The 14,569-nt window shown below is 39.7% G+C and overlaps 1 protein-coding gene across 6 annotated transcripts in view; it reads left to right on the top strand.

Moving 5' to 3' along the window:
- ENTHD1 (ENTH domain containing 1) overlaps positions 1-14,569 on the top strand; it is a 167,742-nt gene that overhangs the window by 146,864 nt on the left and 6,309 nt on the right. For 5 of the 6 annotated variants that reach the window (XM_024239971.3, XM_054543489.2, XM_054543487.2 and 2 more), the window contains one exon: positions 4,099-5,330. The exons of the other annotated variant lie outside the window; for it this stretch is intronic. In XM_024239971.3, coding sequence (XP_024095739.2) covers positions 4,099-4,691 — 593 coding nt within the window. In that variant the 3' untranslated portion in view covers positions 4,692-5,330. Of the gene's footprint in view, positions 1-4,098; positions 5,331-14,569 lie in introns of those variants that run through there. 6 annotated transcript variants of the gene reach the window in all.

Genomic DNA, 14,569 nt, shown 5'->3' with positions numbered 1-14,569 from the left:
TTATTTCTGTCTTGGCCTACTTAAAATGTTTCTTATTAAGTTATTCTTTCTGACTAGAAGGAACTCAAATTCTATTTCTAGAGTCTTTTCTTAGTACTTTAACAGATATGTTTTGAGTCCTAGAATTTTTTTTTTTTTTTTTTTTTTGGAGACAGGGTCTCACCCTTTTGCCCAGGTTGGAGTGCCCTGGCATGACTATGGCTCACTGCAGCCTCAAACTCCCAGGCTCAGGTGGTCCTCCCAGTTTAGTCTCCCAAGTAGGTGGGACCACAGGTACACGCCACCATGCCCAGCTAATTTTTGTACTTTTTGTAGAGAAGGGGTTTCGCCATGTTGCTCAGGCTGTTCTCAAATTCCTGGGCCCAAGCTATCCTCCCACCTCGACCTCCCAAAGTGCTGGGATTACAGGTGTGAGCCCAGCCGGGTCCTAGAGTCTCATCAAGAATAGATAAGCTCTGTAAAGTGATGCACCAATCTTGCCTCAGATATCCCTACCAAACGGTTATTCAGGCTGTGCATGAGCTCTGAGCATCACTCACCATTATTATTTTCGTGTGTGAAGAACCATGACAATGAGAAAGTTTTTTTTTTTAATTAAGTGGGCTAAAATCTGTTTTCTGTAAGTTCTACCTGTTGATCCCAGTTCTAGCTCCTGCAAACTATGAGTAATGGAAGGTATTATTATTAAGATTTTCTGATTGTCTTCAAATAATTAGATATAGCCTCTCATCCTTCTACCATCTCTTTTTGGGTAAAGATTAGCATATCCATCAACCATTTCTTATAGATAAGATGTCAAGTCCCCTCACTGTCCTGGTTACCTGTCTTCTAAATTTTATACTCAAAATTTAACATAATTCTATAATACAGTAAAAATAATTCTAATGTAATAGAATTGTGTGGAAGTACAGAATTGTGATTAAGATCATATTCTATGACATCAGAGAAACTTGAATTTGAATCCCATCTTTGCCCTTTTCTAGCCTTGTGGTCTTCGGAAAGATTTTTAGTCTCTTTCAGATTCCTTTGCCTCATATTTAAAATGGGGTTATAAAACCTACTCCATCTGGTGCTAAACAAAGAGAATTTAAAAACAACTATTTGAGGGGGCCAGGCACAGTGGCTCACAGAGGTAATCCCAGCTTCGGGAGGCTGAGGAGTGAGGATCACTTGAGGCCAGGAGTTTGAGACCAGCCTTGCCAATGTAGCAAGACCCCTTCTCTACAAAAAATTCAAGAAAAGAGCCAGGCATTGGTGGCCCACACCTGTAGTCTCAGCTACTAGGAAGGCTGAGGCGGGAGGATCGCTTGAGCCCAGGTTGAGGCTGCAGTGAGTCATGACTGCACCACTGCACTCCAGTCTGGGTGACAGAGCAAGGTCCTGTTTCTAAAAAGAAAAAAAAAAAAAAAAACAGGCATTTGAAAAGTGGTTAAGTCCTTAGACAGGTGAACAATTACCATGAATACCCACCTACCTCTGCAACCTGTGGCAGAGTCTGAAGATTTGTTTTCTGGAGAGGGCAGATGGAAGGTCTCTGAAATGAGGGGTGCTAGGTAGAGTTACAAGTGTGGGCACTGTCACCAAAACCACAGGATGTGATGATATGTAAACCACATGCTGAATGCTGCAGCCCCCTCCCCCTGCTGGCCTCCCAGCACCCTGGTAGCTAGACCTTTACCCTCTAGGTATGAGATAGGACAACTTTTCTCCTAGAACCTAACTGGCCTAGAGGAAAGAACTAAAGATACTGACGTTAGTGGTTCCCCAACAAATGACTATTCACTGAAGCTCAAAGTTGACAAGTGCCATACACACACTCAAAGTTCCTTTCAACTTTTAATCCTCCACACTTAAACATAAGCAGACAGCAAAGGGTACCAACATCTGAAGAAAAAAAAACACTTCTAATATAAAACATTGAAACGAAAACAAAGAAAAATAATTTTGAGGAAACATACACTATGAAGGGAAAGGAAAACTTTTTCAAAGAAGCTGATTATCCTCAAAGAAATAAGAGAATACAGTATATGAAACAAGAACAAGACATTACAAAAAGAATTTCTGAAAACCAAAAAAAAAGAGCTCTTGGAAATTTAAAAATGTAATAGCAGAAATATAAGAAATCAATGAGAGGATTGGAAGCTAAAGTTGATAAAATCTACATTAATGTAAAGCAAAAAGATGGAGGTGGGGAAAATGGGAAAGAAAAGAAAATTAGAAGACTAGTCCAAGAGATCTAACCTCTGACAAGAGGAGGTTCTGAAAGAGACAACAGAGAAAACACAGAGGAGAAAATAAGTGATTAAGTCATTTAGAATAATTTTCTGGGGCTGAAGGAAATAGGTTGCCTGATTGAGTTGACCTCAGTGAGTGAAAATAGTCTCACTTCAGGGCACATCACTGAGAAGCTTCCAAACCCTCTGAAACAAAGAGGAAATTCTGTAATGCTTCAGAGATAAAACAGGTTACATGCAATGAAAAAGAATTCGAATGGCTCTAACCCCTGAACAGCAATACTAGAAACAAGAAGATAGTGAAATGTGGCCTTCAAAATTCTGAAAGAAGGATTTCTGACCTAGAATTCTTTAACCAAACTATCGTTAAGCCTAAAAGTAGAGTACAGACATTTTCAGACATGCAGGTTCTCAAAACGTTTACTTCTCATGGCTGTCGTCATTAACATGCCCACTACCATCTTTCCACCTTTTTAATCCAAAGATAGTCTGTCTCGATTAGCCTGACCTAGATTCCTAACTGTTCTTGGCTTTTCTTGACCATGTGCTGATGAAGTTCCTGCTTTCCTTTTCATGTCCCTGCTGCTGCATCGGCTGAGAATATATTTCATCCCCAAAAAAGTTTTGTGATTGGAATTTTTCCTGAGAACTGGAGATAGGCCATGGAAAGCTTTGAAGCAAAAAATAGAAGCTGCCTGCCCTGGCCATAGTTTTTACAGGAGGTCCAATTTAGTTTAGAAGGGACATGAATATGTAAAGCAAAATAAAATAATGTCGAAAAATAAGCCATGTGTTCTCATTAGTAAGCATCAACTCCCCTCTTCTGTGACTTACAATGAAATTTTTTTTTTAAGTAGCAAGTTCAGAGTTCGTTGCAAAGAGTTTAGAACTGGATTCTACCAATTTGTATCACATAAGTGAATGTAAATAGATATTCCAGGAAGAAGAGAAAAAAGTTCCATGTTTAAGAAAGCTTGGAAGACACTTGAATAAATTACCGAATATTTCTCAGAACTTTAAATGCACTGATGGACACTGTTAATCTCCTTTTGGGAGGCACAGTATGCAACTGCCCAGGTGTATTGACTATGAAGCCTGTTTTTACAGAACATCTTCTAACATCTGAAGGAACACAGTGTTTCTCAGAAAAGTTTGGGAAATAATGATTTAGAATGAAGTGTGGGAGATTTAATATGATTTTGCCAGAAAGGAAGTAAAAACTTTCCCAAATATGTAATTTTATGGAAAAAAAAGGCTTAGAATGCTTTTGACTTCACTTAGTTTCTTGGTGAGAAAAAAATGATTATATACATGTGCTAAAGCGTTCTAGATTTCAGATGTGTTGGACTTCAGTCTTTCACTATAGAGAGAAAAATATTTGTTTCACTAACTTTTGGGTACTTGTAGTTGGTAGTTCATTTTGCCATAATAATCTCTACAGGAAAAAAAATAAAAAAATTGAAGAAATCTGTTACAGGTTTCTCACACTTTCTACTTTAAATACCAACTTAAAATGCTGGCAGTCAGTAGAATGGGGTTTAATACTTTTCTGCTCTCTCTGATTAAGTTTAGTGTAAAAATATGTTGGGCAGGGTTTGAGTCAAGATGAGTCAAGATGAATATTGATAATTCTATTTTAGTTTCATTTCCATGGTATTATTGATATATAATACATCTGTAGATTTTCTTAGTTTCCTGCTTTGGGTTTTTTTTAAGCTTATTATGAATAGTTAACATTTAAAATTCTAAGCAGTTTATTTATGTTGAGCCCTTCCAGATAGGCTTTTACATTATAAAATTATTTTAGCTATTACTCTCATTTGTATGTTGCATAAATCTTTTTTCTCTCATTTACACATTTTAGTTTCAACTGCCTCTGAGGGAGCATCTTCCTTTTCTCCTCTATCCATGTCATCTCCTGATTTAGCCTCTCCAGAGAAGTCAGTTCATCTCTTATCCCCGATTCTGGCTGGACCTTCCTTCTGGACTTTGTCCCATCAACAGTTGTCTTCTACCTCCTTTAAAAATGAAGATAAGACAGCCAAGCTGCATCACGCCTTTGCTTCTAGGGGCCCAGTGTCTTATGATGTAGAGGAAAATGATAGCCTCAATCTTCCAAATAACTCTGATTCTGCTAAAAAGAATATAAATCATATTTCTAGTAGTCACTGGGGAGAGTTTTCCACCCAAAATGTAGACCAGTTCATCCCTCTGTCCTGTTCTGGTTTTCAGTCAACCAAAGACTTCCCCCAGGAACCTGAAGCAAAGAATTCCGTTAGTGTTCTTTTAAGGGAGGTAAAATGTGTGATCGCTAGATTACATGAATATCTGAGCACAGTGATCCAAGAACTTAATGTCATCAATAACCACTTGATGAGCATGAGTCTGAATAGTTCACAAATAAGCCAGTCTTCCCAGGTCCCCCAGTCTTCTGAGGGGAGCTCAGATCAGATCTAATCATCACAATATCTATTTTTGATAGAACTCGTGTGGTTCCACTTCCCCAAGACTTAAGTTAGCATTGTGTAAATTCATATTACTATGGCAAAAAAGGGGATGGTTTAATTTTTCCTTATCAGGTTTATTAACAAGTATGTTTCAAACTAATAATTTCATTTGGGTGGTTTATTTTTTAAAAGGGAAAGATGTCACCTTTGATAATTTCAGATTTAGATATTAGTTCATTTGAAACAGAAGAGAATTTCATTCTTTCATGCTCTGTACCTCAAATGGGTTAAGCATTAGTGAAAATTGTGGTAAGACCTCAAACTGCAAATGACTATTCAAGAGCTTTTGGATAAGGAGGCAGGAAGCAGCTCTTTATCTTTCAACTGTATGGAGCTTGTTAACAAGCCTGAGGTGACCTAGGAGGATCGAGTTTGGGGGTATACATTTCACACGTTCTTTTGCAAGTTTTAGGTTCTGCAAACCAAGGGCCAGAAATCTTTTCTTTCTTCCAGATGCTAGTGTTAGGAGTTAAATGGAAATAAGAAGGACATGAGGCAAATGTTTTTATTGTCAATGTATATTGCAAAGTGAATTCAAATGCATCCTTTTATTCTACTTCAGAAAATAAATTTGATATTTTTCATCTTCTGTGTATCTTTTTAATTCATTAAGACAGCCTTTCAAATAGAAATGTCTCAGTTATTTATGGGCAAAACAATCCAGTTTGGGGATTACAGGTCAGTGATTCCCAACCCTGCTGCACACTGGAATCACCGCAGAAGCTTTTCTTTTGTTTTATATTTGTCTGAGAGAATCGTGTAATGGGCTGCATGTGCCCATCACTCAGTTTCAACAATTACCAACTCGAGGCTAAAATAATCCTGATTATTTTGAAGACATACAAAACATTTTTAAAATATACTAATGCCAGGGTCCTGCTCCCAGACAAATTAAAACTGGTTTTCATCGTGCAGACTGGATTAGGAGATAAAGGAATTGTCGGTGAAGAGACCTTAAAGCTGGAAGAATTTGGCGTGGTTGAAGAATGGCAAGAAAGCTGGTGTGGCTGGAGTGAAGTGAGCAAAGGGGAGAGTAGACGGAGTTCAAGGTCATGGAGCAAAGATGACAGATGACATAGGTTCTTAAAAACCACTGTTAGAGACCTGGCATGGTAGCTCATGTCTGTAATCCCAGCACTTTGGGAGGCCGAGGCAGGTGGATCACGAGGTCAGGAGTTCAAGACCAGCCTGGGCAAGATGGTGAAATCGCATCTCTACTAAAAATACAAAAAAAAATTAGCCGGGCATGGTGGCAAGCACCTGTAATCCCAGCTACTCGGGAGGCTAAGGCAGAGAATCGCTTGAACTCGGGAGGTGGAGCTTGCAGTGAGCCAAGATCGTGCCACTGCACTCCAGCCACTGGGCAACAGAGTGAGACTCCATCTCAAAAAAAAAAAAAAAAAAATTGTTAGAGATTTTGGCTTCTACTCTGTGAAAATAAAAATTAGGATGGGGTTTAGGATATAAAATAATATGTGACCTTTGATTTTTTTTTTTTTTTTTGAGATGGAGTCTTGCTTTGTTGCCCATGCTGGAGTGCAATGGTGCGATCTTGGCTCACTGCAACCTCCGCCTCCCGGGTTCAAGCAATTCTCCTGCCTCAGCCTCCCGAGTAGCTGCATTACAGGTGCCCGCCACCACGCCCGGCTAATTTTTGTATTTTTAGTAGTTTCACCATGTTGGGCAGGATGGTCTTGATCTCTTGACCTCGTGATCCGCCCGCCTTGGCCTCCCAAAGTGGTAGGATTACAGGTGTGAGCCACTGTGCCCGGCAACTTTGATTCTAAATGATTGCTCTTGCTTTGGCAGGGGAACTGGTACAAGAACATGGGGTGAGGCAGGTAAGCCAAATAGCAGGCTGTTGCAGGTATCCAGATAAGAGCTGATGATGGCTCAAAGCAGGGTGGGCACAGTGAGGGTGAGTGAGAAGTTATTAGTTCAGGGATTCACTAATGGATTGGACAAAATATTTATAAGATAAAGAAGAGTCAATGACAAATTCAAAGTATTGGACCAAGCAACTGAAATTCAAGATGACCTTGCCATCAACTGAGATGAGGAAGGCTATAGGTAGAGAAAATTTAGAGACATTCAATTTTTGATGTGTTAATTTCAATTATCTGTTAGATAGCCAAGTAGGCACCTGGATGTGAAAGCCGAGTCTGTGAGGGAGTCTAGATTGGAATGGAGGCAGGCAGTTAGGATTTGGTGGTTATTTAAAACTATGAGACAAAATGAAATGACCAACAGGGTAAACATGATCATGGAGAGAAGTTGAAGGCCTGAGTCCTAGGCGATTATAACAAAGAGATTAAGAAAAAGTTGAAGAGCCAATGAAGGAAACTGAGAACAAGCCATCACCAGGTAGAATTAAACAACAGTGTGTTGTGTTTGGAAACCAAGAGTATACAATTGTACATTGAATATATGCCCTTTACATAGATTCACCAGTTGTTAACATTTTGCCATGTTCGCCTTATCTCCCTCTGTTGCTAAACATGTTTACATATGCATTATATTAATAGAGAGACATGTTTTACTGAACTATGTGAAGGTAAGTTGCAGACATTTTGACACTTCACAACATTTATGGTGAACACACTAATTACATGATCAAGGGTAATTATTATCCAACTTACCTTCCAGTTAATCATTCCTCTCTTCAGCTATGTCTAGTCCATTGTCAAATCATCCATCAGGTTTTAATTAGGTTATTATTTTTTTTATTTCTAGACTTCTACTTGGTTCTTTTAAAATTTGCTATAGTTTTATAAGTCAATGTTTATTGCAGATATTTTCAAGTATATCTTTACTATTAAGAATAGTAACCAAACTAGTATAGAATTCTTACTGGTAAGAATATTAGGCCAGGCATGGTGGTTCATGCCTGTAATCCCAGCACTTTGGAAGGCCGAGGTGGGAGGGTCACTTGAACCTAGGAGTTCGAGACCAGCCTGGGCAACATAGCTGGACTGTGTCTCTACAAAAAATAGAAAATTTAGCCGGGCATGGTGGCATGTGCCTGTGGTCCCAGCTACTCAGGAGGCTGAGATGGGAGGATTGTTTGGGCCTGAGAAATTGAGGTGGCAGTGAGCTGTGATCGCACCACTGCACTGTAGCCTGGGAGACAGAGTAAAACCCTGTCCAAAAAAAAAAAAAAGAATATTAAGTAAACTAGAGAGTACTCTTACCAGCAAACTAGTAATAATCATTTAATATATGTATTTAAGATTATAAATAGCTTAAATGTATAGCTGCATCCCACCAAGCCTTTAAAGTTGAAATATAATTCACATACCATAAAATTTACCTTTTTAAGGTATATAATTCAGTGATTTCTACTGTATTCACAAGGTTGCACAGCCATCACCATTATCTAATTCCAGAACATTTAGGTCATCACAAAAAGGTACCCATCCCCATTAGCAGCTGCTCCCCACAACCCCCTCCTCCAAGCCCCAGCAACCATTCATTTACTGTCTGTTTCCATGAATCTGCTTATTTTGGCTATTTCATACAAATGGAATTATATAATATAGCTTTTTGTGTTTGACTTCGTAGCATAATTTTTTGAGATTCATTCCTGTTTTAGCATGTAGCTTACATTCTTTTTGTGGCTGAGTAATATCCATTGTATGGATATACCACGTTTTGTTTATCCATTCATCAGTTGGTGGACATTTGGGTTCTTTACACTATTTGGCTATTGTGAATAATGGTGCTGTGAACATCTGTGTGAATGTGTTTCACTTCTCTTGGGCATATACCTAGAAGTGGAATTGCTGAGTCATATGGTAACTCTTATGTTTACCTTGCTGAAGAACTGCCAAACTATTTTCCAAAGTGTCTGTACCACTTTACCAGGAGTTTTGGTATGCAGTATTTTCACTGTCTTTTGGCTCCAAATATATTCTAATTCCTATTATGAAGAAGTAGAGAGGTACATTTCCTAATTTTCATGCATATTGATAAACTAATAACAGCAAAAGTTGTTTAGATCTTAGTTTTTGTTAATTTGATATCTCCACTGGTTTGTACTCATGGTGTTGCATTTCCTTGTGTGCCTGATTATCTTTGACTATGAGCTGGTCATGACACTTGGAAAATTATTTGTATGAATAATACAAGAACCTGCTTTTTATTTCTGCCAAGTGCCTGGTGTACTCCCACATAGGTTAAGTCAATTAAGGTCACGGCTTAAAGTTCTCGAGAACACCTAGGTTAATCCCAGACTTAAATTCCTCATAAGAGTTGGTTTATCTCCAATTCATTCTCACTGCATAGCTATTAGATTTCCCTTTATTGTAAGGAGCATCTCGTGTTAGACTTCCCACCTTTTATGAAGGTGATTTCTGTTCTTTCACCATCAAAATGGAAGTTGGAATTTGTTGGACTCAGCAAATGCCTTTAGGGAAAGGTGGCTTCTGTGATCATTTACCTATCAGGTGCCTGTCTGAGTACCTACTATTGTAAGGCTCTGTACCAGGCCCTGAGAATACAAAAGGGAATGCAAGTAAACTTCTTTATAAAATAAAATAAGAATTAAATATGAAGACATCATCCATGGGCTTTCTTCATACATCTGGGAAATCTGCCAGTGGATTTCTAGGGAGTTACTACTGGGATGCAGCATCCCCTTTTTGTACTGGCTGTAAAATTTCTTAGCTGTACATTACTAAGAATGAAGAAGGGAAAAAGCCTCCAGAGATAAGCATTCCTCCCTCCCCATCCCCCTAACCAAAAGGTGCAGCACTGGGTGTCTTGAATACTCAGAGAAACCCCACAAATAACTGAGGCAGCAACAACTATCCCTTTAAGAAACTACCTTCCTTACTCTGAGCTCACTACATGCACATGGTAACCTCAGATTTTAACTAGGTTTTAGAGAGCACATATATTTTAATGCAACCATGCAAACCTTTGTTAATTAGTATAATTAACAAGCACTTATTTGAGCCTCTATTTAGCCAATTCCATTAAATGAAGAGAACAAAGTTGGCTTAAATTAAGAGTGGCTGTATTCTGATTGACTTGGTAATTAGGTTAAAAATACTTCATTAGATGTTATTCTCTTAAGTACTTTGGAACTTGAGGATCCTACTTTATAAGGCAGTTATAAAAATATTTTACAGTTTGCTTACTGTCAAATTACTGATGTGTTCATTCTTTAAATATGTATTAAGCACCTATGATGAGTAGGCAGTTTGCTAGACACTGAGGACACCATAGTGAGCAGGATGGGTGTGCTCACTGCCTTCGGAGCTGGTCCAGTGGAGACACAGACAGCTAAGTGGGTAGTTACTGTCAATATGTAGGTCCTATAAATTTGAGCACAGCGTGGTGTGGCAGAGCCTGATAAAGCGGGACAACCAGCTCCGATTAGGGCCTCAGGGGATGCTGCGTGGAGGAAATGAAGTCCAAATGGAATCCTGAAGGATAACTAGGAGTCAGTCCAGCAAAATGAGTTAGGGGAGAGAGTGCTTTCTAGGCAGAGAGGACAGCATGTTCAAAAGCTGGGGGCAAGAGAGAACTTGATGGGCTTGAATACAGGATGTACAAAACTAGTGGTGGGTCAGAAATTTGAATCACTACAGTTTCAGATTTTATGCAGTGACACAGTAGGTGATGGTTAGGTGACCTGTGCAGACTGAATAAAAGAAAAAGACTGAGTGACAAGTAAATGGATCGTATTGAAAAATAGAGTGTCAGAGAAATCTGGAGACTAAAGAGTTTCCAAAATCCATTCCAAATGAGTTCTTTGTGACAATGGTTTGCCCTGAATATACAAGGAGTCCCTCCTTTTGTGTGCTTTCATTTTAAAGAGAAAGGGAATACTGAGAACAACTGGGTGAATCAGTTACATATTCAATATACTGGGGACTGGTTTTCTAGGTTTTGCTTTATTTTTAATACAATAGATTCTGAGATGTGATAAAAGGGTTTAGATGTGTAGATTTGAGAGATTTTTATTTCTTGCAGAACACCAAGTAATTTAAGGAGGCCAAGCATATTATTGTTAAGCCAGAAGATATGTGCCACCTTTTATCAGCAGGCAGGCTTAGAAAAGAGAAAATTGGCTCAGAAGAAACTAGGTTTTCAAGATGATTTTGTTTGGTAATTTTGAATTCTGTTTTCTCACTGATGGTGCAGAAGTTCTCAAAGATATGGTAATTATTGCAGAATTATGGCTTCAGGCATTTGCAGCTATTCAAACAGTAAAATTCCATTATAACATACCACCGTCTGTGTGTTCACTAGGGCTGCAGTTGAGAACTTGTCCCCTATACTGTATACTACATTTTTCTTGTAACACAGAACTCCTATAGCATGGAGGAGGAAACATCCTAGAACTTGAATCACAGAGGGCAAAGATAAAGGAGTATTATTGCATTATGTATGGGATATGCCACATGGTCAAGCTAAATCATTAAAATACTGCCTGTACATTTTTTGGTCCAATATCCTGTTGGGTCTGCATAGAGTTGCACAGTCAGAAATCGGATAAATTATACTTCCTTCACATTTCTGTTCTTATGTCATGGTTCATTTATTTAACTGAAAAGCTTTCAGCACATCATAAAGGTGGTAAAAGCAATGTTGAGCTATCTATATCAGCTTGTCTGTTGATAAGGTGAGCATTTTTTATTATTCACTATCACTGATTAAATAAACCATCAATTAAATTAGCAAATCATCAGTCTATATTGCTGCTGAGGAGACAATATACGAAAAGTCTACTTCGATTTTACATTTTGGGTCATCTCACAGGTTATTATTCATAAAGATTGTTCTAGTTCTGAATTTAGTAAGATGAGTCTTCCTATAGAATATTTGGGATTTAGAAAGCATTCTAATTGATTTAGCAAAAGCCTCTTGGACAGAATTAGAAGTCTAAGCTATTGGTAGCCTGGAAAATCTACCCCTTCAAAATAAAAGACATGGACTTACAAAGATGAACAGAAAGGCCATTCCAGGAGGAGGGACTGGCAGGTCTAGCAAAGGTGAGACCTGAGCGCATCCATCCACGCCTGCCGCAGGCCACAGGTGGCCAGACTGCCATCCAGGGATGGTGTCTGTGGGAGATGCTTTCTGAGTTCCCAAGGATGGATGAACAGCTTGGAGATATTCTTACTATTAGAAACAAACATCTCTTCAATGTCACTAATATTACTGAATGCAGCCTCTGCTCTAGGTGCTTAAGATGCATTCGTTAATAAGATATTTTTTTAAAGCCCTGCCCTTGTGGAGCTTGCATTCTCGTGGACCGGAGAGAGAAAATCCACGGTAAACACAATAAGTCAGTTATGTAGCATATTATTAGCAACAAACATGTGCTGTGAAGATACCAGAGCCGGGAAGGGATAGAAAGGGCTGGGCGACTGGAAGAGGCTTACGGTTTGGTCATACTTGGGCGAAGACTGAAGAAGGTAAAGAGTTTGCCATAAGGATCTCCGGGATGTGCCTTCCAGGTGGGGGGTACAGCTAGTGCAAAGGCCCTGGCTTATAGCTGAGAGATTCACAGACTGGCAGGCGGCCAGCATGTGTGGAATGGGATGTGGCAGGAGAGGACAGCCGAGAGGTAAGGGGATAGGGCTTCTAGGCCACCATAAGGCCTATGGTCTTATGCAGGAAAGGGCATATTAGAGCTCTTGAGCAGAAGCGTGATGTGTGCTGTGGAGTGTTTTAAAGGCTCCTACTGGCTCTTGTGTTGAGAACGGACAGCAGAGGCCAAGGCAGGACAGGGAGGGCAATTAGGAGACTCCTGGGTGCATGCTATGTGCCATGCATTATTTTAAAAGAACTTTACATGTATTAACCCACTCAGTCCCCACCACAATCCTTTGAGGTAGGGACTACTATTATACCTATTTTATTTTATTATACCTACTTTATAGGTACAATAGCGCCTTTAAAGGAAATTGAGGCACAGAGAGTCTAAGCAACTTGCTTAAGGTCACCCAGCTACTAAGTGGCAAAGTTGGGATTCAGATTCAGAGCCCACGCTCTTAGCCACAACAGGGCATGAGAGAGAGCACATACTGGAAGAATTTCTCACATACAGGTTCAAAGGGATTGAACAAATGGATGGCAGGGTTGGATGAGAATCTTGGATTCTATTTCTAGATTATACGTGTACTACTTTGGACAGATGAATTATTTTGTTCAGTTCCTAACAGAATGTGCCTGATAGCTGTATCAATCCCTAAAGCATGTATCGTTGCCAGGATTATCATTAACAAGATTATCGTGTTATCTAAATGTCGTGAAATAATCACTGCATTTGTGTAGCAATTTGTAGATATCAAAGCACTTTTGCACACATTTTCTGTTTTGAACCCCACAACAAATCATGAGCTCATCATCTTCCTCCCAGCCTCTCCTCTGCTTTTCTCTTTCTGGTAATGGCACCAGTAGCTCCAGATGCCACTTGGGTCTTTCCTCTTCCTCTCTCCCCAACATCCAGTTCCTAGGCCCTGTTGGTCTGTTCTGTCTTCTCTGGGTCTCATTCCTGCCCACTCTGTACCAGTCACCCAGCCGTCACCCTAGTTTAGGCAAATAATGACCTCACTCCTTTCTACTTCTAGTCCTTTCCCACCATGCTGCATATTACTGACCTCTCACCACCAAACAGACCTCCCTCGAGCAACCAGCAAGCCAAGCCATGGCTTGACATAAGCTAGAAGCAGTAGGGTGAGAAAGGAGAGATGGGAAAAAGTTGACAGACGTAAGAGAAGTGGAAAAGGTTCCAGGACTCAGAGATTAGTTAAAAATGGGGGTTGGCCCATCAAAAATTAGGCGAAGGATATGAACAGACACTTCTCAAAAGAAGACAATTTATGCAGCCAACAAACATATGAAAAAAAAGCTCATCATCACCGGTCATTAGAGAAATGCAAATCAAAACCATGATGAGATACCATCTCATGCCAGCCAGAATGGCGATTATTAAAAAGTCAGGATACAACAGATGCTGGCAAGGCTGTGCAGAAATAGAAATGCTTTTACACTGTTGGTGGGAGTGTAAATTAGTTCAACAATTGGGGAAGACAGTGTGGCAATTCCTCAAGGATCTAGAACCAGAAATACCACTTGACCCAGCAGTCCCATTACTGGGTATATGCCCAAAGGGTTATAAATTATTCTACTATAAAGATACATGCACACGTATGTTTATTGCAGCACTATTTACAGTAGCAAAGACTTGGAACCAACCCAAATGCCCATCAATGATACACTGGATAAAGAAACTGTGGCACATATACACCATGGAATATTATGCAGCCATAAAAAAGAATGAGATCATGTCCTTTGCAGGGACATGGATGAAGCTGAAAGCCATCATTCTCAGCAAACTAACACAGGAACAGAAAACCAAACACCTCATGTTCTCATAAGTGGGAGTTGAACAACGAGAACACATGGACACAGGGAGGGGAACATCACACACTGGGGCTTGTTGGGGGGTGGGGGGACAAGGAGAGGGAGAGCATTAGAACAAATACCTAATGCATGTGGGGCTTAAAACCTAGAACACAGGTTGATAGGTGCAGCAAACCATCATGGCACATGTATACCTACGTAACAAGCCTGCACATTCTGCACACGTATCTCGGAACTTAGGGTAAAAGAAAAAAAAAAGAAAACCTTAAAAAAAAAAAAAATGTTAAAAATGGGATTGAAGCCAGGTGCAGTGGGGCCTGTAGTTTTAGCTACTCATGAGACTGAAGCAGGAGGATTGCTTGAGCCCAGGAGTTCAAGGCCACCCTGGACAACATAGTAAGACTCTATCTCTAAATAGGGATGAGCTCCAGAATTCCGGTTTAATAA

The sequence above is a fragment of the Pongo abelii genome, chromosome 23 (genome assembly GCF_028885655.2).
Source record: "Pongo abelii isolate AG06213 chromosome 23, NHGRI_mPonAbe1-v2.0_pri, whole genome shotgun sequence".
Classification (NCBI taxonomy): Eukaryota; Metazoa; Chordata; class Mammalia; order Primates; family Hominidae; genus Pongo; species Pongo abelii.
This window is presented reverse-complemented; position numbering and strand designations above follow the sequence as displayed.